General features: G+C 36.7%; 2 protein-coding genes across 3 annotated transcripts in view; one reads left to right on the forward strand and one right to left on the reverse strand.

Moving 5' to 3' along the window:
* p120ctn (adherens junction protein p120) overlaps positions 1 to 26,817 on the forward strand; it is a 54,127-nt gene that overhangs the window by 16,362 nt on the left and 10,948 nt on the right. For both annotated transcript variants that reach the window (XM_089649220.1, XM_089649221.1), the window contains exons 3-10: positions 9,472 to 9,577; positions 12,165 to 12,287; positions 12,983 to 13,111; positions 13,586 to 13,707; positions 16,572 to 16,767; positions 17,704 to 17,803; positions 20,372 to 20,545; positions 25,417 to 25,598. In XM_089649220.1, the coding sequence (XP_089505346.1) occupies positions 9,472 to 9,577; positions 12,165 to 12,287; positions 12,983 to 13,111; positions 13,586 to 13,707; positions 16,572 to 16,767; positions 17,704 to 17,803; positions 20,372 to 20,545; positions 25,417 to 25,598 (1,132 nt within the window). The remainder of the gene's footprint in view (positions 1 to 9,471; positions 9,578 to 12,164; positions 12,288 to 12,982; positions 13,112 to 13,585; positions 13,708 to 16,571; positions 16,768 to 17,703; positions 17,804 to 20,371; positions 20,546 to 25,416; positions 25,599 to 26,817) is intronic.
* LOC149409912 (uncharacterized) lies at positions 21,093 to 24,189 on the reverse strand. The gene is made up of 5 exons (XM_089649059.1): positions 23,962 to 24,189; positions 23,067 to 23,133; positions 22,903 to 22,974; positions 22,588 to 22,789; positions 21,093 to 21,103 (listed from the first exon to the last, which is right to left on the reverse strand). Exons 2-5 carry the CDS (start codon positions 23,130 to 23,132, stop codon positions 21,093 to 21,095), a joined length of 351 nt encoding a protein of 116 aa, XP_089505185.1. The 5' UTR covers position 23,133; positions 23,962 to 24,189.

The following is a 26,817-nucleotide window of genomic DNA, read 5'->3' on the forward strand; positions in this document are numbered from 1 at the left end:
TTTTTATGTTTGCATTAAAAAATTTAATTTATCACTAATTTTGGGTTTATTTCGAATAATTAAATTTGACAGCTTATTTCATCCCCTTTCAAAAAAAGTTTTTAGTTTTTGGAAAGTTTGTGAAATATTCCATTTATTTGGATTTTATTGCAAAGCGGAAATACTCTGACCTTTTGACAGAATATTCCAGAGGCCCGAGGGGTTGAATAAAACAATTTTAATTACAAGAATATTAAATTGTCGAGGACAATCATCGTAGCTTTACTTTTGCGAGTAAAGCACATGTTTGGATAGCAAAATGGCCACACTCATATTTCAAATCTTAAATATAACCCCTGACCAAGTGGGAAGAAATTATAATTACAAGTGTTTACAACGCTTTGTAAATCGCACAAAAATAAGAAATTTATCGGGCAATAACTTTTTATTTTATTTTATATTATAGAAACAAACAGTACATGATTTATAGAGATGAAACAATATACAGGAATAAGATACTTCATGTGGGGTACCTATGATATGTTTCCTTGTAATGTATGCTGTAAAGTGGTATGTTTATTCCTTAATTACCAGGTGACGTGTGTAGTATACATATAGGTGTGTGTGGGACGTGTGTAATGTATGTGTAAGTGTTTGTGTGCGTGTCTGTATGTATGCGCATTGAACAGTTTAAATTATTGACATGATGCCACGTTTGAATTTGGGCAGTGAATCCGAAAAAATATCAATGTTAGAGTTAAGACAAATATTATTTAGAGTATGAAGAGCTCGGTTAATTGGCGAATTAGATGCTGCATTTGTTTTGTAAATAAGCGTGTGGAATAGCACTGTATGTCGTGTACGTCTCAAAGGTATGTTAAAGTTAATAAGGGACAGAAGTTCGGTAGTCAATTTAATTTTAAGTTTTTTCTCGAATAATCACCCCCAAAGTTTTTGAACACTTTTTGGCATATTTGGAGTTAAAAATATGGATTTCATTTTGCTGTCTGATGATGACATTTTTTTAAAATTAATAAAATATATGTATTTTTCTGTCACTCCTTGAGTGCACTTTACGCTAAAAAACCTCACCTAATATTAATTTCCTTCAAAATTCCCTCTACACAGCATCCTCAAAGATGACGGTTCCATGATAACTCAACACAATTACAATTCAGCACACCTTTTAAAAGTGATAAAAAAACTAAACCATAAACCGTACCTACGTAATCAAGTTTTTGTTTCATCACTTTTGTTTCATGACTTTATATCACTTTTAAAGGTGTGTTGAACTGTCATTATGATGAGTTATCCGGTCACCAAGGATAACATAGGCTCTAAAGGTAACCTCTGGTCCATGTGGGAAATTATTTTCCTATTATAATCAAAGTCTTGTTTGCTGTAGTTTTTCTATGGAATTGTTCACTGCACAACTGTTAATTACAGAAAACCGCCACTGGATGTTATACAAAGAAGAAGACTATCATTTAGAGAATTTCTTCCGGAAGGTTTATAAATATAATACACGCGTATTATATTTATAGAAAGTAGAGAAAAGTCGAGCAACGCGTATAAACGCATCGAGAATAATGTATAAAAAAACTAACTAACTAATCATCAAGCCGTTTTCTCACAGGGGTAGGCAGAGAGGATGGACCGCCAAACAACTCTAAAAGAAATGTATGTTACTAACTAGATAAAGAATCGCTGCAAATTCAAAACGTAAAACACATGCTCCGTCACATTGGATCATATACAAATGTATACAATCCGAGATAAAAAATAATTTTTTAATCATTAAAGCCATCATAATATCAACATATCTGTATAACATTACTATGATACTGTAATATTCAGAATAATTAATATGTCTACAATAATAATTCCACTAAAGAATTTTCCACTTACCGATGTTAACCTCGTTTAAGTGTAGCTTATTTAATATTATCGTGTATGTATTACTAAAAATGAATCCTTCATTACTTTTTTAGTGGCTTTTATAAATAAATCGTCTTATGTAATAATGCTGTGTACTGAAACGTTATACGTTGGCACGACAAACTTGCACCCCAATTTGATTCGGATCGCTTGTATGGCTTCGGGCAATAGGTAAATGACAGCGGATAATGAATCGACTTAGGCACAAATTAACTATTTTTAAATACATTTATCGAGGGTATTCGTTAAGCAGGTTAAATCTGCTAAAATTTTTAATTAAACTCAGATTTTTCGTCGTTCGTTGAAAAATAATAGTAATAATTTTTATTCCAGGATTTGGGGATTTTGGGTGCAATCCCACACTTCCCATATTGATGTACCCATTGATTGTATAATAGAAAAGTCTGAAAATTCGCAAATTATGTGAATTAAATTAACTTTACGAGATGCAAGAAAATCCAAAAAGTAGATTAAAAAAAAATAAAAAATTAATTATTTTAATTAATTTAAACTAGTGTTGCTTCTTCTTAGATTTTTAAATTATTTTTTTCATAACCAGTCGAACGATGGCTACCCATATTTAGGTCTCATCGCTCTAGACCTTGAGCAAAGTCTGCATAAATTTATGTAGACGATTTTTTTAAAATGTATTTTGAAATTCCCGCAAACAGCTCAATTATAAAACCTACAAATATGGGATAAACGTTAAAATATAGTTTATATGTTTCCTTATTAATATTCGGAGATGTAATTTTTTGAACAAGCGCGGATAAATCCAAAACCGATTTCCTGGAAATCTCCATATTTTGTGAATTGCTCGAGTTATTGAACAGTTATAAATAAATGTGACAAAAATATGACGTCTTGTTTTCTGAAATTTAAATGTATGTTTCAAGCTCACTATGGAAATAATGTGTGTTAAAAATGGTTTCTTTCCATAGGTCATGAATTTCTGATACTACAACCAAAACCGTTTTTTTTTTTGCTTTATAGCTAACAAATTAGCAATGGGTTATAACTCGTTTTATTAAGAGCGGGAGCCACGGTACCAGCTCAATATTTTTGTATGGCACAAAGAAAACTTCTTATTATTATCTACTTATTAATATCTTATCTACTTCATTCTCGTATTATTATTTTCTTTAATTATTATCTACCTAATTTATTTACCTATTTTTATTTAGTTATTTTATTTTTTTCTTATAATTTATTATTCATACTATCCATCTTGTAATTGTTAGTATGGTTACCCTATGCTTGTGTCTGATAAGCCAGCACAGGTACCTTGTACTTTGGTTTACAGAAAAATATTATTGTTGCCAACGTACTATAAACGTACTGCCCAATTTATTTATTTATTTATTTATTTATTAACGGACATCGTCCAAATTACAAAATAATAACACAAATAAAGTAAAATGAAAAATACAGGAGTAGACAAAGGTACATGAAAGCAAAGACATATGGTAGCTATATAATATAAGACAATAAAGTGACAAGTCGAATCAAGTCAAGAATACGCCGTGGGTCAGGACCACGGGACACTTATAATATTCCGTCACTTGTTTAGCGACTGGCAAAAATCATTCAGACTTATCCCAAAAAAGTTAAGGTTTTGACTTGAGTTGACCAGTCTACACATTCTGGACAATGGTGAATAATATCCATAATTTGTCGAATGATGGTTGAGGAATAGCAGTTCATTATTTCTGAGTCTGTGCGAGGGGATATTGAAGGGAATGAGTTGCAGTAGAGTAGGTGAATCAATAATACCATTTATAATTTTGTAAGAAGAAAATGAGGTCATTTCTTTCCCGACGGACTTCCAAAGGAGAGAGGTTTAGAGTTAGTTCAATTTCATCACATGAGTATTTGCCTTTTTCTAAACCTAGCCTCCTAGCAATCCCTCGAACCAATGTTGAACAGATTCAATGCGTCGAATGTGAACAGCATAAAAAGGAGACCAAATAACACAAGCATATTCAAGATGGGGGCGAACCAAGGAGCAGTAAAGAGTTCTAAGGGTATTTACGTTTTTGAAGTCCAAAGTGATTCTAGTGATGAAACCAAGTAGTTTGAGGGATTTATTAACGATTGCAGTTCTGTGATCCCGAAAAGAAAGTTTTGTTTTTTTTTGAAACAATGTTTCTTTTGTAAACATTTTTGTTTTATTTTTCGTACATTTGTTACTAAAATGTTGTTTATTTTTGCTACCGGTCTCGACACAACCGTGTCATTAACTTTTCTTTTGTGGTTTTAAATTTAATTTAATTATTATATTAACTTTACTTCTATGTATTTTTTAAAATGATTAATTATAAAGCTGCTCATCTTGACATAGGAATGCCCTAGTGAGATGTGCAGATTATGTTAAAAACTATTTTTTGAATAAATAAATAAAGAGCAGATTCAAATGTAGGGAAGCGATGAGCTCCGAGCGTATGAACTATGAAAATACTGTGCTCGAACGATACAACTTGCCCGATACGGCTCCCCCGGTATGGCTCGCACTATACGATTTGTCCGATACGGCTCCCCCGGTATAACTCGCACGATACGTCTTGCCCGATACGGCTCCCCCGGTATGGCTCGCACTATAGGACTTGCCCGATACGGCTCCCCCGGTATAACTAGCACGATACGTCTTGCCCGATACGGCTCCCCCGGTATGGCTCACATGATACGACTTGCCCGATACGGCTCCCCCGGTATGGCTCACATGATACGACTTGCCCGATACGGCTCCCCCGGTATGGCTCACATGATACGACTTGCCCGATACGGCTCCCCCGATATGGCTCACATGATACGACTTGCCCGATACGGCTCCCCCGGTATGGCTCACATGATACGACTTGCCCGATACGGCTCCCCCGGTATGGCTCACATGATACGACTTGCCCGATACGGCTCCCCCGGTATGGCTCACATGATACGACTTGCCCAATACGGCTCCCCCGGTATGGCTCACACGATACGACTTGCCCGATACGGCTCCCCCGGTATGGATCCCCGCTACGACTTTTTATCGATAATTTATGACAAAATTTACTGTATTTCCATAGACTATACATTTTTTTTTGTTAAAGGTTAAACTTTGTAATATGCATCATTTTGATGGGATTTTTCACATATACAATTTATTCTTATTTAAATTGGTATAGCATACCTCATTCCATAGTAGAAGACTCAGTACCACCCTGGTAACAGACCACAATTAAGAATTGAAAAGTTGCTTCATGTTTACCGACTAAATCTGAATAGTCGGGCATTTCATTAGGCTCTTGAGCAATGTAACACGAAGATTCTCATTTTATTGCCCTGGTGAGAGACAAACCTTTCTGAATGGAATCGTTGCTTGAAATAACTTAAGCTATGTTTCGTGACTACTTACCAACCTTCCTCTGTCACATCTCCTTCCCCAAAGTTATAAAATTCCACACAGGAAGCCCTTAGGAAAATATTTTCTTACCACTTAAGACCTGGACGAACCTCACCCCATGGAGCCGGGCACGCCTGATAAGTCACCAAATGTAGCGAACCACTCGGGGTGACCTATGGCAGAGGTATTGGTTATCCAATTAAGGGTTCCCGGGCTGGCGGTACTAATACTCGCCTCCCAAATTGAATTGATAGTTTTACCAGCTCTGGTCTCTTCAAGACCTAGGTTAACTCCTTAACACACACGACACCCAAAGATGACATATACCTGGGCCTCCTGTTTTGAGTTAATGTAAAAAAGAGCAATTGGGACTTGTGGTTATAACATACAAAAAAATTATTGATAAATTCCCCAAATTATTCAGTCCTTCATGACGTTTCAAGAATGCTTCCTCTTACGCATTTGAAAATATGTGTGGCGACTGCATAAGAGATAACGATACCCACCGTCGTCAGAAGTTGCCGAATCAATGAATAGGTTGTACAGTCACGACCACAAAAATCTACCAACTGACACAGGCATAACATTATTAATAATGCTAATGAATAGTCACCGGTCTTTTCCCCATTCTTGTTTGAGACTTGCAGTGATGCAGATGGTTTAGTTTGTCTATCTGCGCACGCATAATAGTGATTCTTTGTGAGGTATCTATGTCAGCTTTTGTTTGGCGTGTCAATTAGTTTGGACAGCTGATATTTAAGATGTTTGTGGTAAACTTCAAATCGTAAGTGTTTCTTATTGTTAAAATACAATGTGTGTTTGTTTGTGAGCTTTAGTGTTTGTTAAAGTAGTTTATGAATCCCAAATATCAGTGTGTATTGCCCCAATGATAGAGGAGAGGTCACAAGCAAAATATAATAATATGTAGATTTGTTTGCCCTTCATCAAAAACTCTTGGTCGGCGAGCTCTGGCATTATGAAATTAGCAAATATTTTTCCAATTTCTACCTAAACACAACTATTTTTAGCGTGCAATGTCGTTTTATTTGTGAGCTATGGAGCTTTGAAATTATTTATAAAAATATCACAGAGTAAAGTAATTTTTTTGCTTTAACTTTACAAGGGAGACATTTAGAAATAATTTTTTATTTTAATCTCTGGGGATGCTGTGTGGAGGGTCTTTTTGAGGAACGGGAGGAGTAAACATTGTTGTAGGAGGGAGGAAACACTCGTTGCACAGCCGAATTGTTGAACTCAAGAAGGAGTCATAGATATGATCCATTCTTATGCGACAATTGTCAACCTTGAACAAACATTCGGCGTGCGTTTGTCGTGTTTCCCGACTATGCACCGGTGTCGAAGGGATCAACGACGCTAGTTCCTCAGAGCATCTTCCATTGAAATACCAGTTGAACATATTGTTTTGTTCTGGTGTCATGAAATTCGAACAGATTTTTCTTCTGTCTCGAATTTCTAGATCAACACAAATATTTTTGGCTATAAACAGCACTTCTGTCATGAGCTTCAGATTAACTAACTAACCATCACGCCGTTTCCCCGAAGGGTTATGCAGAGAGGACGGACCGCTAAACAACTCGGTCTTGGCACACACTTCTTGCCTCATTCACATTCATACATCGTCTCATACATACTCTTCTTTTATTCTGACTCTTGACATGGCCCGACTCGAGTATCTGATTCACTTGATCGTGCCATGTCTTCCTCAGGCGTCCCTGACTTCTGCTACCATTCGCATTTGCATCATATATTCTCCTTACACTCCTTTTTATAGTGCTTTGAAATATCCTTTCAAATGTCGAAAGCTAAGAAAAGATGCCATATATATTTTTAGAATTAGAAAATAAGAGTTTTTAAATTAAGTTCAATTATTGAATTAGTAAATAAGGACGGGTTGTTTCGGAGAATTTGAACAATTCTTCAAATTTCAAAGTTGATTTCCAAGTTCTGTGAAAGATTTTTTCAAGTTCTGTTATTATTTCAGTTTTGTCAAGCAACTAGCCTATAATGATATAATAACAGAACTTGAATAGGACTTTCAGAGAACCCGTAAATGAACATTGAAATTTGATGAATTGTTCATATTCTCCGAAACAACCCGTCCTAAGAGTTTTGAAATGAAGTTCAATTATTGATTTAGAAAATAAGAGTTTTGAAATTAAATTGAATTATTGAATTAGAAAATAAGAGTTTTGAAATTAAGTTAAATTATTGAATTAGAAAATAAGAGTTTTGAAAATAAGTTTAACTTTTTAACCTAGATTAATTTACCCGTTATCTTTTTAGGTTGTCTGTTATTCATTAGTGAAAATGATACGTATATTATATTGAATAGAAGATAAGCAAAGAGTGCATGCACATTTATAAATATAATTTATCTGAATCCGTTTAGTATGTCCTATTATCTTTTTTAAGATTGGAAGAGATTGCACACATATTTTTAATTGATTTTTATAGCTCTATGTAAGGCGGTGAAGCATGGAACTGGCAGAGGAAGGATGAAAGAAAGTAGACTGGATGACTAAGAAATTATATCCGTGGGATAGAAGAGATAGAAGAAATCGGTGACATCCTAAGAAGATGTAAAGTGAACCAAATACTTGAGTGTCGGGCCATGTCAAGAGTTAGAATAACGGAAGAGTATGTTCGGGATGATTTATCAATGTGAATGAAGTCGATAAGAAGCGTGTGCTAAGGCAGAGTTTTGTGGCGGTATATCCTCTCTGCATACTCCTGCGGAGAAATGGCGTTGGTGATAATCTGGCGTGTAAATAGCACAGACCATCAGGGAATATTTTGAATCCCTGTGAAAAAAAGGATTGATCAATGAATTCACTCTGCAGGAGAACACAACTTATAACCCAGCCACCAAAATACATATGAACAGAAAGACTCACCAGAAAATAGCACTTGCAATTGAGTTTTGCTCCTTGATCTTCAATCAGCACAAAATATATTTGAGTTCGCACTAGGAGATTAAAATGTGTCACCAGCTCTCAAGAGAGTAGAATTATTAATGATGAATCAGCACATTGTAATAATACTTACTGCCGTGATTTGTGACATTTATTGTCAAAAAATATTTCAAACATTTTAGTCTTCAATAGACCTCTTTTGACAAATGATACAAACTGGATGAATCCATCTGATCAATGCAAAAGGTGTCGGTAATCTGTTACCATTCACCTGCAGAGCAAAATCCATCCAAAAATGACCAGAGATGTCTCTTTTGTCCATTATATATATTAAAAATTAATTAATTCATTTATGTATTTTAAAAATTAATTCACACTAATTTTAAATTAAATTTTAAATTTTAAATCGACTGCTTCTCCAGGCGTTGTGGTAGTTAGTTAGATAGCTTATCATGAATCTACAGTCAGTATAACCACTTTGGGCGGCCATCATCTTATTAAAGAATTGATGAATCAAATTAAAGAATTGAATTACCTAGGACAATCGGACTGAATTGATTCACTACCAAGAAAGAATCTGTTATTGTCCTAATTGTCATCTAACTGTCTGAAATTTAATTCTAAAGGCTTATAGCATAGAATAATAAAAGAACACAAGAAATGCGATGTGTATGTTTCGTCATCCAAAAGTCCGACCGATCGGAAGTAAATTTCATATACAGAACTGTATTTTATCATCATTATCAAATTTTCATTGTAGGCAAGTGCAAGAGAGATAGAGCGTGTGCTAATGCCCACACACATTGCCAATGTTTTGTAAACTCATTTGTACGAGGTTGTTCCCACTCACGTCGTCAAGACTGTAAACATGGCGTCACTTGTGGCAGTCATTTTGTAACAATGCGTTTGTGCTTTAGATCAATGCTATGAAGAAAGCAGTCAACAAAGAATGAAAGGATATAAAAATGACGATTCGAGTATAATGATTGATTGGTGGCAACGCGAGTCGTGTGATTTCAGTAGCGATGTGTACACGTCGAAACGCAAAAGGTATAAACTGCGCGACAAGTTGTTTGAGAGTATTGTGTTTTGCGTATCCTTGAGAAAAAAGGGCTTAAATGGGCTAGAACCAAAAGTCAGTGGCGACTACAGTTTCCATTCAAATCTAGATGGAAAGCATTTCTGGTGTGAACTTATGGCTTAGAGCTATATTTTGAAGAAGTAATGTATTGTTTGCAGGGGGAGGGCGGAGATTCAACAGCAGCAAGTGTACGAGAGAAGCAATGGACACGCCGGACCAGACGGGAGCGTCGGCCAACAGCAGCTGCCACCGCACATGATGCAGGTAACATAACCTCACAATCTAACCTTCTAATATACTGCCAACGTAAGCAAAAAGGCAGCTAGAAATTTGCAAAAGTTACGTTCTAATGTACGAGACTGGTGACTTGCAAATATAAAGCTATAGCTAACTTTTTGATTATGACGGCAATAAAGTACTCTCTCTGTGACAAATACCATAATCCATAATTATTTTTAATAGTTGAAAGCAAAAAATCAGGCCTGAACACAAAAACATTACGCCTTAACTTTAAACTAAAAACTTCTACAACATGTCATCGATGCTACTAACGCAAACCAATTTAAAGCTCCATTGGATTCTTATTTGGAGAGAAGAAAGGATTAACTTATTTTAATTTAAAACAACTCAATTACTGTTAAACTTATTGTGAAATCAGATATGAGCGCATCAGCAGAATGCTATCTGCTCATTAAACAATAATAATAAAAAATGGATTGATAGCTGTGTTTGTTTTTTACGATATACTTCATTTTAATTTTTAGCGTATTTTGTATGTCTGCACTATAATCCGCCACTTTCACCTATTGATACTGTTAAATAATTAATACTAGAACTACTGACTTACAATGTACTACATAATTGTATATCTTAAAAAGCCCTCAGAACTTCGAAACTTAAATTACGACAAACCATGTATAAGTCCCCGAGCAACGTTGGGTACACATCAACTAGTGGAAAATAAAAGGAAAACTAGTGTCAACATCTGATATGTATAAAGCTAGGGATTTCAGATACTATTACTATAAATGTCGAACAAGAGTGGACCCAAGTGGGATCCTTGTGGAATATTGAACTATTATACTCAGAACTAACTTTTTTACATCTATAAATAATAAATAATACAAATAAAATTTAATGACAGATAAATCTTCACATAAACATCAAATTATAACTAGAAATTAAGGGTCCATTACCAGTGGGCTAAAATATTAACATATATTAAAAATTGTAAATATTAGAAAAATAGTAAAATAAGATATACTATCTGATGTGTACCCGTTGCTGGGGTTATCCTTAGGAGATAGACATATACCATTGTGGTTCTGTAGGCCTTTTTAAGATATGCAATTCCACATTACATTAGTCTCATAAGGTTTAACCAGCGTTAGCAATGTAAATGCTTGAAAAAATATCTTTTTACGACTTCAATATTTTTCTCTACTTTCTATAAATATAATATGCTTGTATTATATTTCCTTCGGAAATACTCTAAATGATAATGAAAACCCTATCAAAATCCGATGAGTAGTTAAGAAGAACTAAAGGCACAAACAGACAGACGCGGATAGCGACTTTATTTTATACTATTTAGAGAAGAACACATATAAATGAAAATATATAAAAAACAAATTATCCTCCCTACACTAACAACATCAATAATGACTAATACACACCTAAAACCAAACTGAATAAATGTTTATAAAATGAATGGTATGCAACTGAACAGGATTCATAGCAACAATATGATAACTTGCTTATTCAATGTTAGCTAGTATATAGTTTTTAAATGTTCTTGAATTACACGAAAATATGTCAATATCATTAAAATTCTTATTAAATAAGTTCCATGCCCTGATTATGAAAGCGTTTTGTCTGTTGTAAATAGAGCATTCATAAATATGAAAAATTGATTTATCTGTAGTTCTCGAACTTGGGACTTTAAAATTAATCTCAGATAAAAGGGGCAATTGAATAATCAATAAAACCATTGATAATTTTATGGAGATATATATTATATCTCTTCCAGTTTTTAATGGGTTTAGTCCATAGAGCTGTTTATGTCATCATTACCAATATTTATCTGAAAATGATGAACAAATTTTCTTTGGATGGCTTCAATGCGCTTTATGTAAGTATTATATTGAGGATAACAACACCATTGAATGTATATTATTATACATACCACCAGTCACATTCAAGTAAGAACACATCATCTTTGAAATGATCATCAATATGTGTTGTGGCAATGGAAGAAGTAATTAGTACTGATTGATTCAGAGATGGTCTGCTCAGCTCATGTAAGCACTCAAGCTGTAAGCTCATTGAAGTTCTCCACGATTGTATTTGGCGATCTCCTGGTTCCACAATACGGTTTGACAGAAAACTAAACCTTCTTCCCATCAAATCGAGACATTGACACTGTAGGTAGGTAGCTACCTGTTATAAATATAGCCTGCTAACTACCCATTGCCCCGACTGCTTAACAAGAAATTCAAATTTTGTTATATCGACAAGCAATAGCTTCATTTCTTCTGTCCTGCTTGTCGCATTGACATCATTTAATTTGATTCTCTTCATTATCATATTTTCATCGATTCAATGAATAATATCATATTTATTAACATTGTGATTGTGCATACCATAATAATATACACATCTTTTATCTTAATAATTGAGGTGGCAGTATCCTGCTAACAGTCCTACTAGCTCCATCAGTGAGTCTCCATCGTTCGTCTGACTTGTTTGGGGTTTGGAAAAAGTTTCAAAAGACTTCTAGTCACCTATAAAAATTAATAACCACTCTAACTAGAAGTCGTCTCATAATGACCATTGATTGACTTTATTCCAGGGTGGCGACTACCAGGTGTCGGGGATCCCCGAACCGGAGTACGGAGGCATGTTTATGCCGCCCTCCACCCAGTACAACCACATGGGGCACATGGCGGTGGCCAACACGCATAAATACCCACACGTAAGTTGCAATAGCATTGATAATTATCGTATTAATTGTAATACCGTTGCATGGTGATGTCGTATGTCAGAAAACTCTTCTGGATGGAAGGACAGAGGCTTCCCTGTTTAGATGTCATTCCAGAAGATAGGTGGAAACTTAAGTGGCAATCAGCTGACGTGAGAAATCCCCTTCTCATGCATGATCCCACTGAGAGACAGCATTGTAAACTTTGCTCCTTCCAATATCAATGGGATAAAGTGCATCCACAGCCTCTGTGTGCATGATGCGTAAGTAGGACCTTAATTTGTGAATGCGGTGCTAACCACCGAACATGTGGTCAATGAATGCTCCGTCCATTGATTCCTCACAGGGATTGATGAAGTCCACAGGGCGACGCAAGACTGGCTCACAGACCCAGATGTTTCCCTCTGACCCCCCCCACCATGCGAATGAAGAAAAATTTGTGGGTGATCAATCTATTTGTGTATTGTGGAGAACCTTTAAATACAGATAAAACTTGCTTTTAATGTTCACAGCATTACAAAATCCCTCAAATACAGATACAAATAATTCAATCAAACTATAGGCTCCTTGACTCTGGGCACCTGATTGGGAGAGGCAAATACAAATTTGTATGGGTTAATAAAATAAATTAAAATATAGTGAAACTAGTTATAAGATCATTAACACTTCTGACATGTTTGTGTTTGTAGATGATGGGTGATGCTGGAGGGTACCAACCCCACTACCAGACCTATTCACACTACGGCACCAACCCTTATGGGGCTGCACCCCAATACCTCTCCGAGGCTTCCCCACAGATGGCCCAGTATATGGGACAGGTATGTTATTGACGCCATGCGCATATTATTGAATTTGACAGCTACCTCTGGCTTGGAACCTAAAAAACAACCATTTCAATGGAAGATGCTCTGAGGAACTAGTTTCGTTGATCCCTTCAGCCTCGGTGCAGTCAGGAACCACCAACATTTGTCACATGAGAACGGATCGATTTTACAACTCGTTCTCGAGTTCAACAGCTCGGCTGTGGACTGATTTGCCGATCTTTACCAGTCTCTTCAAGACCCACGTTCACAGCTTCTTGAATATACAGCAACCATTTGACGTAAACAATAATTGCAATTAATAATTAAATAAACTCTTATTATGTCTTGATTTCCAGATACTTTCAGTATTGTGTGAGTTAAAGACCTCCATTCAGAATTGAAGCGTTGCTTGTATTGATTTGAATTTCCAGGTTCTTTGACATAAACCAGTCATAGCTAAAATGGATTCAAATAATGTACGCATTTCAGGAATACGTGGACCGTGCACGATCTCCGAGCGACCGCAGTGCCTCCCCCCCTCCGGGCCTGATGGGAGGACCTCGACTTCTTCCACCCTCCCCCAACCCACATCACCAGATGCACCCCACCAGGTAAACTCGACAACCCAGCATCTTCTAAATGTTATATAAAACAGTAGAGATGTCTTATGTGTAATTTGAGTTTACGTGCAGACATAACAAAAAGTTGTTTTATGAAGGTTTTAAAAATTACAAAATAATCTGTTATCTCTACTTGTTTTCACAACCCTCAAACCAGGGTTGGCCTTATTTTTCCAAAAATCCACTTGGTTAAGGGTAAACGAGATGTACATTATAATCTACGATTTATTTATTTATTTGTTCCAACAAGCAACAGAGCGGCTTATCAAAAAATATTCTTATATCTCGGTCCTAAAATATATAATAAAATCCCCTCTCAGCTGAAACTGTGTGAATTGTCATCCTTCGGTCCAAGAGTGACAAGATGGTTGTTGGATCTAGGCAGGACTGATTCCGAAATGATACTAAAAAATGTAATTTGAAATCACGAACGCCTCTATGTATCTTTATGTATCTTTTTTATGTATCTTCGTTTTAACATACTTATTTTAGCTAGTCTTAAATCCTGTATTCGTCTAGGATAACTTGAAACCTGTAAATTTGACTGTCCTGAAACGGGAATCCTTCCTAGTTGGACAGTCAAAATCATAAAATGTAATCAATATTATATTATAAAAAAATAAATAAATAAATTTAAACTTGAAGTGAAATGACACTAAACTGCTCTATATAAATGTCATGTTATTATTATTATTACTTGTTTGCGCCCGTAGATATATAATATGAATAAATAGTTTAATATTAATCCGTATAAAATCTCAATTCTTTCAAGGGAGGCATACAAATACAATATTAAATAAATAATAATGATTTATTTATTGCATCTCACTATGCATAAATAGTGTTTTTTCTCATCAAAATCAACCTCACTAGGTCTAAGCCTGTATCGAGATTAACAATTTACATTTGAGTGAAACAAAACATATAGTGATCACAAACATAAAGTAATACTACATACTACTGCTAGTACATCGACATTACATCGAGAAAACAGATTATTCTTAAATACTTTCATTTTCGAGTTCAACCCCCTCACGTTCTGATAGTAAACGGATAGAGTAGATGTTACTTTCCGTTCCTTGTGCGTGAAGGGCTATGGTTTGTTGGTATGATCTGCGAAAAAACCACTCGTTGAACGAAATATAGTTTGGCCATAAGTTTGGATCCATAAATGTGGCGAATTTTGATTCCGGGATCCCGATACGGAACGAAGCGTACTCAGACCGAGACGGTAGTCTGGTAACGTCACACTTTAAAGTGTTGTCAGTATTACGCAGGAATTTTTCAATGTCATCGGTTGAGGTGCTGGCGTCGAATTGCCAAGCATGAATGTACTTCAGTCTTTCGACGGCAACCAGACCGGTAGGTTCTTGAGCGTCAATTTCTTCCAATCGCTGGAATTGTTGACTGGCGGCTCGGAGGTGGAGGAGGTATGCCCGGTGGTGGAGCGGTTAACATAGGAGGAAGAGGTCGAGGCCATTTCGGTAGTTTGAGTCCCTACCGATGGATCTGGAACAGAGGATGCCGTTGAAGCAGATGTTATAGTAGGTTGAGGGTCTACTTCCGATTTGCCCTTTTTTGTAGCAGATCTCGTGGTAATCTTACGAGCGTTGGGGCGGCCGACTAAGGCAACTTGGGTGATGGCAGGCGGTGGGCTAGCCGCTCTGTTTGGCTGTACGTCGCTGGGCCCTGTTGAGAGCTGAGGGGCGGAGGGGGACGAGCGTAGTAAAGTTGTGGCCGCTTGTGCGGCGGCTGCAGGCGCGGCGGGCAAGACGCGCGGGTCGGGGGGCACCGGACCTGCGGCATTCGACGAAGAGACACTGCATGTGCATGTACACATTTTAACACTACCGATATACGTTGTCAGTAAATTTTTAAGGGAATTCTGTTCCCTTTCAAAAAACAACATTTTGTCACTCAAACTTTCAATCGTTTTCGTTAGTAGGTGAAGCCCAATCAAAATTTCATTACTGTCACCCATTTCGGTTATTATCAAGCGCTGATAATAGGAAACAGAAACAAAATTGTAGCGCGACAAAAAAGACGTGCGTTCCGGGCGATATAATATAACTCAACGATATAATATAATTAGATTCCTTATAAAATAGGTTGGATGGATAACAGATTTTTTTTTGTTCATAACTTTAAGGATCAATTTTTGAGTAATATTTGGTGGTTTTACTTTGGACTTTAGACATGATCCCCAGTATATGTTATAAGAAAATCGAGATTGGACTAAGGCAAAATAGACAGTTTTTAATTTATTGTCCAATTTGTGTCTAAGTTCTTTAAAAATAAGTGTACGTCTCCATTTTAAAAAATCACCAATATACTTGATACAGTCTACACTTTCCAAGGGTTGGCAATTACAATTCTGCAGACAATTATTTACAATTGGATTATGAGTGCCATAAGGCTGACTTTTTGATGATATACTAAATGTCACATACATATTTAGTTTTTATTGTATTCAAAGATAAGATGTTTTTATTCAGCCAACTCTTTACTGCTCTTAATCCTAAGTCACATTTGTTAAAAGCATCTCTCCAGGTTTTACCCTCAAATATTAAAGCAGTATCGTCTGCGAAACTAACAATGTTACCTGGAATCATTATTTGCAGTAATTAGGAACCGCCACACTGTTACAGAAAGTGTACATTGATTTAATGATTTAGAGGTTACATATAACTTAGTGATATGTATTTGAGTACTACTTATTTCCATTATAAGAAAAAAATCTCAATTTGTTGCTCTTGCAATGAATGTAGGTCTTATTTTGCTGAACCCACGACACATGTACAAACTCGTCTACAAACCTTACGAAGATTGACTGCTAAGAATGATAAATTTTCCAGATACGAGGATGTGGAGAGCGTCAGCCGCCTCGCCCTGCCCCCGGAGCATTACTGCGGAGCCCCCTCCCCGCGGCCTTCCCTGGCTGACCAGTACGGGGGCACCGTGACGGGGGGCAGCCAGGGGGGCGGAGCGCCCGGCCCTGACCCCGCCATGTACCCCTATCAGCCCTACCAGATGATGCCCATAGGATTCAAGGTACGACCACTACAGATAGCACAGTGAATCAGCATTAATGCAACTCTGTCACACTGTCTTCTCCGTATGGTGAAGGAGAATTGGTGGAGGTCTTAGTTTAGAAGTTGAGGTTATTGAGTCAGTCAAAGGCCTCCTGGAAAAGGTGACATTCTTCTATGATGCGTTCCGTTGTTGGAATATGTCCACATTCACAGAGTGATTCAAGTCAGAATTATTTATTTGTGCTTCATATATGCATAGCGACTGTGACTGCACCGGGTGTGGTTTAGTGAGGACCAGGGAGTGGAAACATGACATGCAATAGCCATCCCAAGCCAAGACATAAGCTACAACACTCAGGCCGAATGACCCTGGGGAACGGTGCTTCTGAGATACGAGTATTTGTTCCTTATTCGGGACCTTCTATTTACCTAGATACTCGTTGGACCATAAATGGATGTAAACTAGGGGCCTTTGGGGAACCTAGGGGTAGTGGAGAGGAGAGCTGAGGCCACCTCGATGGACTCTGCACTCTTGGGCCCTTCGGGGAATCGGAAGAAGGGGGAGTGGAGAGGAGAGCTGAGACCACCTAAGGGAATTCTTCCCTCGTGATAAAGAGGGACTTCCGATGGGAAAACCCTTTCTGCTATAGGATACTCCTAGGGGATTCTTAGCAGCAAAACCGGGAACCTCACGGAACCTTGAAATAAAATCAAAGAAATGAGGTGAAATGGGAGAAAGCCCAATGGGCCCATTGCCTAAGTGTTCACGGGAACTATCCATATATTGAGAGAACCCTATCCTCTTCATGTCCGAGGTCTACCACTAGGTTTGCCAAGAAGATGACATTTACTAATGCTCATTCTATCAGTCACTGGATAAATTTGACCATAATTGTAAGATATTATTTAATTGTATAATATTATTTAATTGTATAATATTATTTTGTAATTGCAGGATTCCCAAAATGGCCTCAGTGCGATGGGGAGTGCGGGCGGTCAGTCAATGTACGGGGATGAGGAAGAACTGCAGAAGCAAATGGCCGGCATGACTATGGGTAGGTTTATATACTTTATTTTATCCAATCAATTTGGGAGGTGGGGTTGGGTACCGCCATAGGTCACCCCAAGTGGTTCGCTACGTTTGGTGAATTAGCGGCGCCTGCCCACTAGCTGCCTGGCGTGCCAGATCGGGAGAGGCTGGTTTGGGGAGACCCTTTGACCTCTCCAACTGGTCTCTCGACCTATCGCCTTGCGCCGCAGTGAGAGGGATGTATTCATATGTCCGTCATTCCTGGACATACTGATTCCTAGAACCTAAACTAACCCAACCCTTATACCTTTTACCTTCCCACAACATCCCAAAAGATGAAATAGGCCCTGAGGGAAATTATTTCCTCAATACAGCCTACCAGCAACAAATGCCACTCCTGAGTGAGCGCTGGGCCCAAGCTCACTCAAGACCACGCCTTGCATAGTTGTTAATTACTTTGTTATTAATTTATTCTTCTTCATATATTTTTTCATTTTTCACATACCTATTGTACAAAAAATATGTATATATATATGGGATGTGTGGGATCGCACTAACCTCCCCACATCCTGGAATAAAAATTATTATGATTATTATTATTATTAATAATAAAAAAAAATATTGATCTGTTTCCACTCAAGGGCGCTTCGTTAGATTACATTCCGTTGTTAACATTGCCATCTCTAATGCCTAGTTTACACGAGCTAAGTACTTGTCACTCGCAAATATCATTCGCACTTGTAACCCACGTGTAAACAAGCATTATAGTGCATATGACAAGTTACAAGTGCAAGTGAATAATGAAGCCAACTTATTTACTAAATGACAAGTTACCCGCACCGTAATTCTCCTAAGGCTGATTTTAGTGTCACGCTCACCGTCAGCGCTCATAGATCAGCGCGTAGTTGGTCAGCGCTGAGGTTCAGCGTGGCTCGTTTCAGTATCGTACCGACCACCAAACTGTACAGTCGAAGACCAAAATACGGAGTGTATTAGTTATTACTGCTTTGTACTACCTATCCCAAAAAAATAAAAACCGGCGACGACGAAGACTCCATGTTCATCCATTGATTGAGCAGAGAGCCGTTGCTGGAGACTTTGTCTTGTTATATGGCGAACCTCATCGATAACTCGACCTGTATCCACTTCGCGATTCGCCATGACTGTACACGCGATGACGTCTGCTCCGCTCGACACTAGAACGCTCACTGAAAGCAGAGGCGCTCGTGCGATCGTCAGCGCCGACAGCTACGCGGCGCCGACGCGCGACGCGTACGGCCGCGTACCCATCAGCGCTGACCACCTTGCGCGCTGATAGCTACGCGTCATTCAAAAACGCTTCCTAGAAGTTCATATATCTCGACCATCAGCGCCGACGGTGCGCGTGCGGTCGGCGTGACACTAAAATCAGCCTTAGCACTTATCACTTACCACAGCTAGTGTTAAGCAAGCATACATGTTCTTTATTTATATTATCTTTGTTTGTTTTTTGATTATGGCGATGGAATGCCGGAACAACTATCAAATTCATCCAGGAATTTAAATTCTATGAATGTCTATGGAACCAAACATTTTTTTTTTAGTTCTTCTATTATCGATTATAAAATAATGCTTGAAGCTTAGTTTTACTAAGCCACTTAGTACAAATGATAAGTACTAATAACAAGTATTAAGCTGGTGTAAAGTAGGTGTAATGGGGCCTGCTCAGAAGAGCTTGCGGGATTGATCCCCTGTGCACCGGTGTACGTGCACGAAACTCTACCGACTAGCTGAACACCCGTTCACAGCAGTTGAAGTCTGCTTCATGAGATTGAGTTGTATGTGAGCCCGTACATAGAATCTGCTAATTAAAATTTAATTAACTTGCAATATTTATATGTATGCAGTAAATTGTAATTCCTTCAGATAACGCAAACAAACATTGTATTTCTATTATCTCTCTGCTATTTATTTTATATGCATTCTCAATCAAAACAGTGAACAGGTGTCATTTTGATTATACACACAAATCATGTGACGTGTTGATATTTCATTATTTCCTTGTTAATTATACAAATGTATGAATAATTAATTAAATGTGCTTATTTTGCTAAATACTTGTGCAAATATTTTTTTGTTGAATTTGTTGATCTATAATTTTTTACAATGTACTGATTTAGTTTTTTTATTTTTCAGTTTTAATTTGCTTGTGTTAGTGACAGTTCTGTTTCGGACATTAAAAAACTACACATTTATACAGTAATTTGCGGCTCAAATATGCTTTACATTATTTTAAATGAGTGATTTGTGAAATAACACAAATAAAATTTAAATGCTCACAACGGGATTTGATCCCACGATTTCCGGCTTACGATACAGTATATATGTGGCACGTTCCAATTGTCATGTTTTTTTGTTTGAATAAGTTTATAAAATAGAGTCTTCTCGCAAGTGTAAACGTGACGCCTCACTTTAAACAAAAAAATGTTTTGTACGTACGCACTATAATCTTCCGCTTTCATGAATATTGGACACTTGCGGTTTTTGAGGTGGTGGTTTACTGAGAGAGCGCTGTACCTATATTCTTGACTGATTGTATTATGACTTGTTTTAGGGATGCTGAGTGGAGGTGGCGACGCCCCCCGGCTGCAGTGGAGGGACCCCAACCTGCCCGAGGTAATTGGCTTCCTGGACAGCCCCAGCCCCGTGGTAAAGGCCAACGCGGCTGCCTACCTGCAGCACCTGTGCTACATGGACGACCCCAACAAGCAGAAGACCAGAAACCTGGGTGAGTGTCGTCATTAACACATTGTCCTTACAAAGGTAGGACCAGTTAATAGCCAAGTGGACAAATGCATCGGGTTCCCACCCGTGTGGTGGCGTCAATCCTCTGCTAGCTGAGTCTTCCATCATTTATTTTTTTTTTTTTTTTTTTATAATATAATATTGATTACATTTTATGATTTCGACTGTCCAACTAGGAAGGATTCCCGTTTCAGGACAGTCAAATTTACAGGTTTCAAGTTATCCTAGACGAATACAAGATTTAAGACTAGCTAAAATAAGTATGTTAAAACGAAGATACATAAAAAGATACATAATAAAGATACATAAAGATACATGGAGGCGTTCGTGATTTCAAATTACATTTTTTAGTATCATTTCGGAATCAGTCCTGCCTAGATCCAACAACCATTTTGTCACTCTTGGACCGAAGGATGACAATTCACAGTTACAGCTGAGAGGGGATTTTACTATATATTTTAGGACCGAGATATGAGAATATTTTTTGATCATTGCATCAGGATATATGCCAGGAGGTATTAATACAACGTTTACCAGCTGCCTGCAAATTTTTTTTAACAAAAGAACAAATTTCATTAACCTGTTGAATGCCCGGAAATTCCAAGCTTTTTTGAAAAAAACCGCGCGCAAATTACTCTCCTGCCTTTTGGTCAAACATCCGTTTAAAAACAAAGAAATTGTTTATTTTGCGATTGTTTTCTGTTTATCAGATAATGTATCTTATTATTCATATATATTACATGATAATATTGTTACAAGTTTTCCCAGAATAGCTAACTTTAACAAAAAAAAGTGTAAAAATTTTCCCATTCGGCAAACAAATGTAAAAAAAATATATTCATAAGAAAATTAACTGATTTTTTTATTTCTACACAAACCTGAATAGACACCCCTCGTGAAAAAAAATAATCCAAAGGTTTTTTCGAAGAAGTAATGCCATTGACACTTCTTTGAAAATGTAAAATATTTTCATTTATTCAAAAAAAAAATCAAACGTCAAGTGTCCACTTAAAAAATTTTTGTGTCGTATTTTATAAGTATATGATAACAATTCTTCCAGATTTCGGTAGTTTATACAACTGTTGTTACTAATAATATTATTTTGTACAAGAAACCTGTAAATAAATAATGCTAATAATAAAATTATTCATTAGGACGTAAAAATTTTGACATTTCTTACGAAGTAAATTTTCATCACTTTTCTTGGGTGAAATATTATAAAAATTACATCAAAATAATGTAGATAAAACTATCTTTCTGATGATACCTCAAATCTATTATTTCCACAATCAATTTATATCAAAAATAATGAAAGAAGTAAGAGGTTACCTTATAAAAATTCGCGACGTTTCTGCATTGTTGTCAATTCGCCCGCTATAAATGGCCGCCGGCATCCGTGTACAGATGTGTTCGAAAGAACAGGGTGACAAAAAAATCATGACTCGAGGAATAAAAATAAAATTTGCTAATATTTTTTTATTAATATTTATTTATTTATTTAAATACGTTTTTTTTAAATTCAGATACTGTGTGGTTCAAAATAAATAAGAAAAAAAAATCATCATATTTATTTCAGTTTTAGAACAGGTACATGAAACACGTTTTTTTAATCTTTGGTCGAGAGACTGCGAAAAAAATCATTTTTCACATACATAAATTTATTATTATAATATTCAAATTTTTAGACACTGTTTCTGTCCTCCTCAAAAGTGGAAGATACAATGAATGGAAACGAAAATTCAAACAATTCAAAGATGCACAATGCACTTGTTTCAGTAAACATTTTTATTCAAATAATGCACAAATACACCCATTCAATAAATAATTAAAACCATAAATAACAACAACCAGTACCAAATTACAATCACAGATAACAAAATCCAAGTAACAAATGATAACACACATTCAACAAATAACCAAAACCATAAACAACAACACATAAGAAGACGTCATATGGAGATGTAGCGACTGTCGGAGGGAACACGTCGGGTGATGGGCCAGGTTGAAGGACGGCAAAATGCTCACGCTGACCCGTGAAGGTGGAGAAATCCTCGGACCAGGTGAAGGTCTGCTCCTCTGGATTCTCCTCCTCCCCCTCCTCCAAAGGCTCCAACTCATCCTCAGGAACATCCATTTCCACCATTGACGGAAGTTCTACATCACTGGCGAGGGATTCATCCTCGCTATCAGTGAATCCGTAGAACTCCGCAACGACGTGGTCGGTTTCCTATAGACAGAAAGAAAAGAAAAAAAATATATATACAGCTATGTAAAGCGTCCTTGAGGTAATACAAGACAAAAATGGCGCTGTAAAAGTTAGCCAAGTGTTATTATAATTACCTGAGTATTTGGAGCCCGATGCGTAGAGGAGGTTGATGGTCTCGGGTCAGCCTGCCATCCCGGAATCTGAAACTGTAAACATTAATTGTTACACGAATGTCTTTCAATTTTGGAAAGGATGAAGCGTACAACCACTATAGAACTACTACTAATACACAACATACCGTCGCAATTACTGAAAATCTTTCTTCTGTTGTCTGTTCCTCCGTCGACGGTCTTGGAATCTCCATTCTATAACAATAGAAACAATCATGTATTTCATTATATAATATAATCATCAATACGCGTATAAATATTTTATACCTAAACAAAAAAAAAGTTTGTTAGTACTTTTTTGCACACCCTATATAACTGATCTAATTTTGTGATATTTATTACCATTTTTATAAATAAAAAATAATATTTCTAATAAATATTATTAGAAATAAATATTTCTAATAAATAATGTATTTTGTAAGAACCCAGTACCGCCCATACAAAATTTGAATTTGTAAAAAACGTTGATATCTGCTCGCGCAGGCGCAAATGTCATTTCAAGATGGCCTCTCACACATACATATAAACAGTACACATATATTTGTGCAGGTTTCCGATGTTTGGAATTTATTTAATTAAAAAATATTAACTAAATATTGACGAAACTAGGGCTTTTATACACAATCTCAATAGTTTTCTTTACATAATAATGTACAATTCTTATTAGATTAGTCAATATTTACGTAAATATCGATAGAGAAATGTAAAAATATTTCTTGGCAGATTTTTAGCGGTCGGAGACATCGGAATATCATTTTTAGTAAAATATTAACTAAATATGGACAAATCGAAAGCTGTGGTATATGTTCTCAATTGATTTATCTGCAAAATGAGATACGAAACAAAGCAAATCACACAATATATGATTCAACATAGCTAGAAATAAAACGAAAATTTTTATCACGAAAACATGGCGTATACTTTGAGGTAATATTTTTTCGGTTATTTTGAGTTTTCGTATTTTAAATTTACCGAAACACATGCCGTGAACAATAAACTATGTATAAAAAAAACATTACTTACGTTTTATTGATCAATTACTTCGTTTTGGCACTTTAAAATAGAACCGCGATGTTTCACTTTGACAGTTATTTATGTTGTGTTGGGATCCCAGAGAAAAATTAATATTAAGATGTGGAAGAAGCTACAAGTCTTTCTGAAATATGATGCGTAAAGAACGAGAATAGCTCAAGCGATTGAGACCTTGTTCTCCATACAAATTCTTTGTACATAAGGGTTAAAATCGCATATAATTTTTTTTTTTTTTTTTTTTTAAAGTAGTATGGGCCGCGCATATGCGGTCCCGGCATACGAGGTGTTAAACCACATTCCCCTATCTGACATTTTTTCCATCATCAAAGATAGATCCCGCAAGGTTTGGGCAGAGTATTGGCACATTGATAGTCAATCCATGGGAGGGAGCCTGCTATGCCTCAATACAAAGGACTATCCCATCAAAACCGAGGTTTCAACAACTCCCCCATTTTTCCAAAAGATAAATTTCTTCACTTATTCGAATGAGGATCGGACATTGTTCCGTTCCTTCCCACCTTTTTAAAATTAACGTGCTTGACTCCCCAGATTGTACATTCTGTGGTCTAAAAGTGGGAACTTTAAATCATAAAGTTTTTGGTTGTCCCTCTCTAAACAAATATCCTCTCTTCTATCAAGCCTTATCTAAAATTGCCTCCCCTCAATTGAACACGTCATCTCTACTACGTTTGAACTCAACTACAATTTTCATTATAATTTTGAAATTTGCCTATTTAAATAAAATTAATATTTAAATTCACCTTTCATTTCTCCATAATTTTAAATGATGGCCAAGAACACCCTTGAAGGGTGAAAGCCAGAAATAATGGAAAAAAAAAAACAAATTTCATATTTGGGGTTATATATTTTTTTTTTTTTTTTTTTATTTTTTTTTTTATTTAGTTACTATATTACATTTTTTTAAACATTTTTATAAGAATTATATATATTTATATGATTAATTGATATAGATTTTTATAGTCCTCCTCACTAGGAGATCCTGTGCTGAGGGGGACTAGGTTTTGAATAATTTTTCAGCGACTTCTATGGTTCGACTTCATGTTTTGGGTAAGGGTTTCCAGAAACTTCTACGACGATATATTTATATATAGCCAACGTTTTGGACAGCGTTACAGTGTCCATCATCAGGGCAGATGTGTGAATGTGGTAAAGTGTGTATGTATTTAGATGCAATAACTGTTTCGCGCTCCAATCCATAAAATCCACTAAAACCACGTTAATATTAATAGAGTTGATGGGGCAAGCTTTATACGTTTTGCTATCCGTTACTCGATGTCTACACCAAAACTAAATGCCGACAACCATTTAAATGAACTGCTAACACTGAAATTCCAGCTTTAACAGGATTCAAACATCAACAACTTCAACCATAATGCTTTTACCACTTTTACAAAACTTTTATAATTGATTTATTTAATTTCTCAGGTGGAATCCCGCCTCTGGTGCGCCTGCTATCGCACGAAGACCCCATGGTGTGCCGCAACGCCTGCGGTGCGCTTCGCAACCTGTCCTATGGTCGCCAGAACGATGAGAACAAGCGTGCCATCCGCCAGGCCAGCGGAATTCCCGCGCTCACAGCGTTGCTGTGCAGGACGCACGATATGGAGGTACGAATAACTACTTTAAATATGTTATTTTTGTCTCAATTCATCAGCGTCATTTTCAATATTTCACATTTAAACAGTCCCAGGTGACAATGTCAAATGTGAAGAAAGTTTGAAACAACCTGAATGAAGTTAACACTGTGTGCGAAATAATTGATAAAATCGTGAGAGAATATGTCACGCCTCGAGAAGACATGGCAAGATCAAGTGAATCAGTTACTTGAGTGGTACTTTTCAGATATTGAATCAGATACAGAAGAATATTATATATACAGAGTTGTGAAGAAATGGCATGATGTAATTTTGCACGCATGTGAATGTGGAAGCTCCCATAATGTCCGAACCGCCCCTAGTCCGGACAGACGGGTGGAAATGTCTTCCTATATTAAAAGGAGATCTCTGTGTGCTGCCCATCAAGTAAAGGGTGGTACTTCGTTCTCCTCCGAACAATACCTCAATTCATCCACTTTTCTTTTCTTCTCCTTTCTATAATTTATTTCTTTCCCCGCGTAATGTCACTCCAGTGGGATTTATAGTGAAGAGATTAATAATATTATGGCATCTGAGAAATGTATACAGGGTGTATCAGCACGTACCCGGCAGACTTTAACCAACGATTCCTGAGCTTATTTGGAGTAAAAAATGTGTACGTCACTACTGAATAGAACCTAGCGCATCATGTAATACCTACTCTGTCTCGTTCCAGCAGCACCGTTCAGATGAGACAGAGGGCGTATTACGTGATTCACTGCGACGTGTGACATTGTGATTGGTGGGGTTTTGTGATAGAAAAATAAATTTTTTGTTTTTAATTGAATAAAAATGTCATCAGACAAAATGACATTTTCATTTTGACTCCAAATATGCTCAAGAATCGCTGCTTAAAATCCTTTAGGTGCGTGCTGATACACCGTTCAGATGAGACAGAGGGCGTATTACGTGATTCACTGCGACGTGTGACATTGTGATTGGTGGGGTTTTGTGATAGAAAAATAAATTTTTTGTTTTTAATTGAATAAAAATGTCATCAGACAAAATGACATTTTCATTTTGACTCCAAATATGCTCAAGAATCGCTGCTTAAAATCCTTTAGGTGCGTGCTGATACACCTTGTATGTCACATAAGTATAAGCAAGTAAGGTGAAGAGACGTGACCCACCAGTCGAGAGTTACGAATACCATTGATTTTGATAGACACGTCTGGGACTGTTTTCCGCTAGT

The sequence above is a fragment of the Hesperophylax consimilis genome, chromosome 29, assembly GCF_061612785.1.
Source record: "Hesperophylax consimilis isolate HC1 chromosome 29, BYU_Hcon_1.0, whole genome shotgun sequence".
NCBI classification, from domain to species: Eukaryota; Metazoa; Arthropoda; class Insecta; order Trichoptera; family Limnephilidae; genus Hesperophylax; species Hesperophylax consimilis.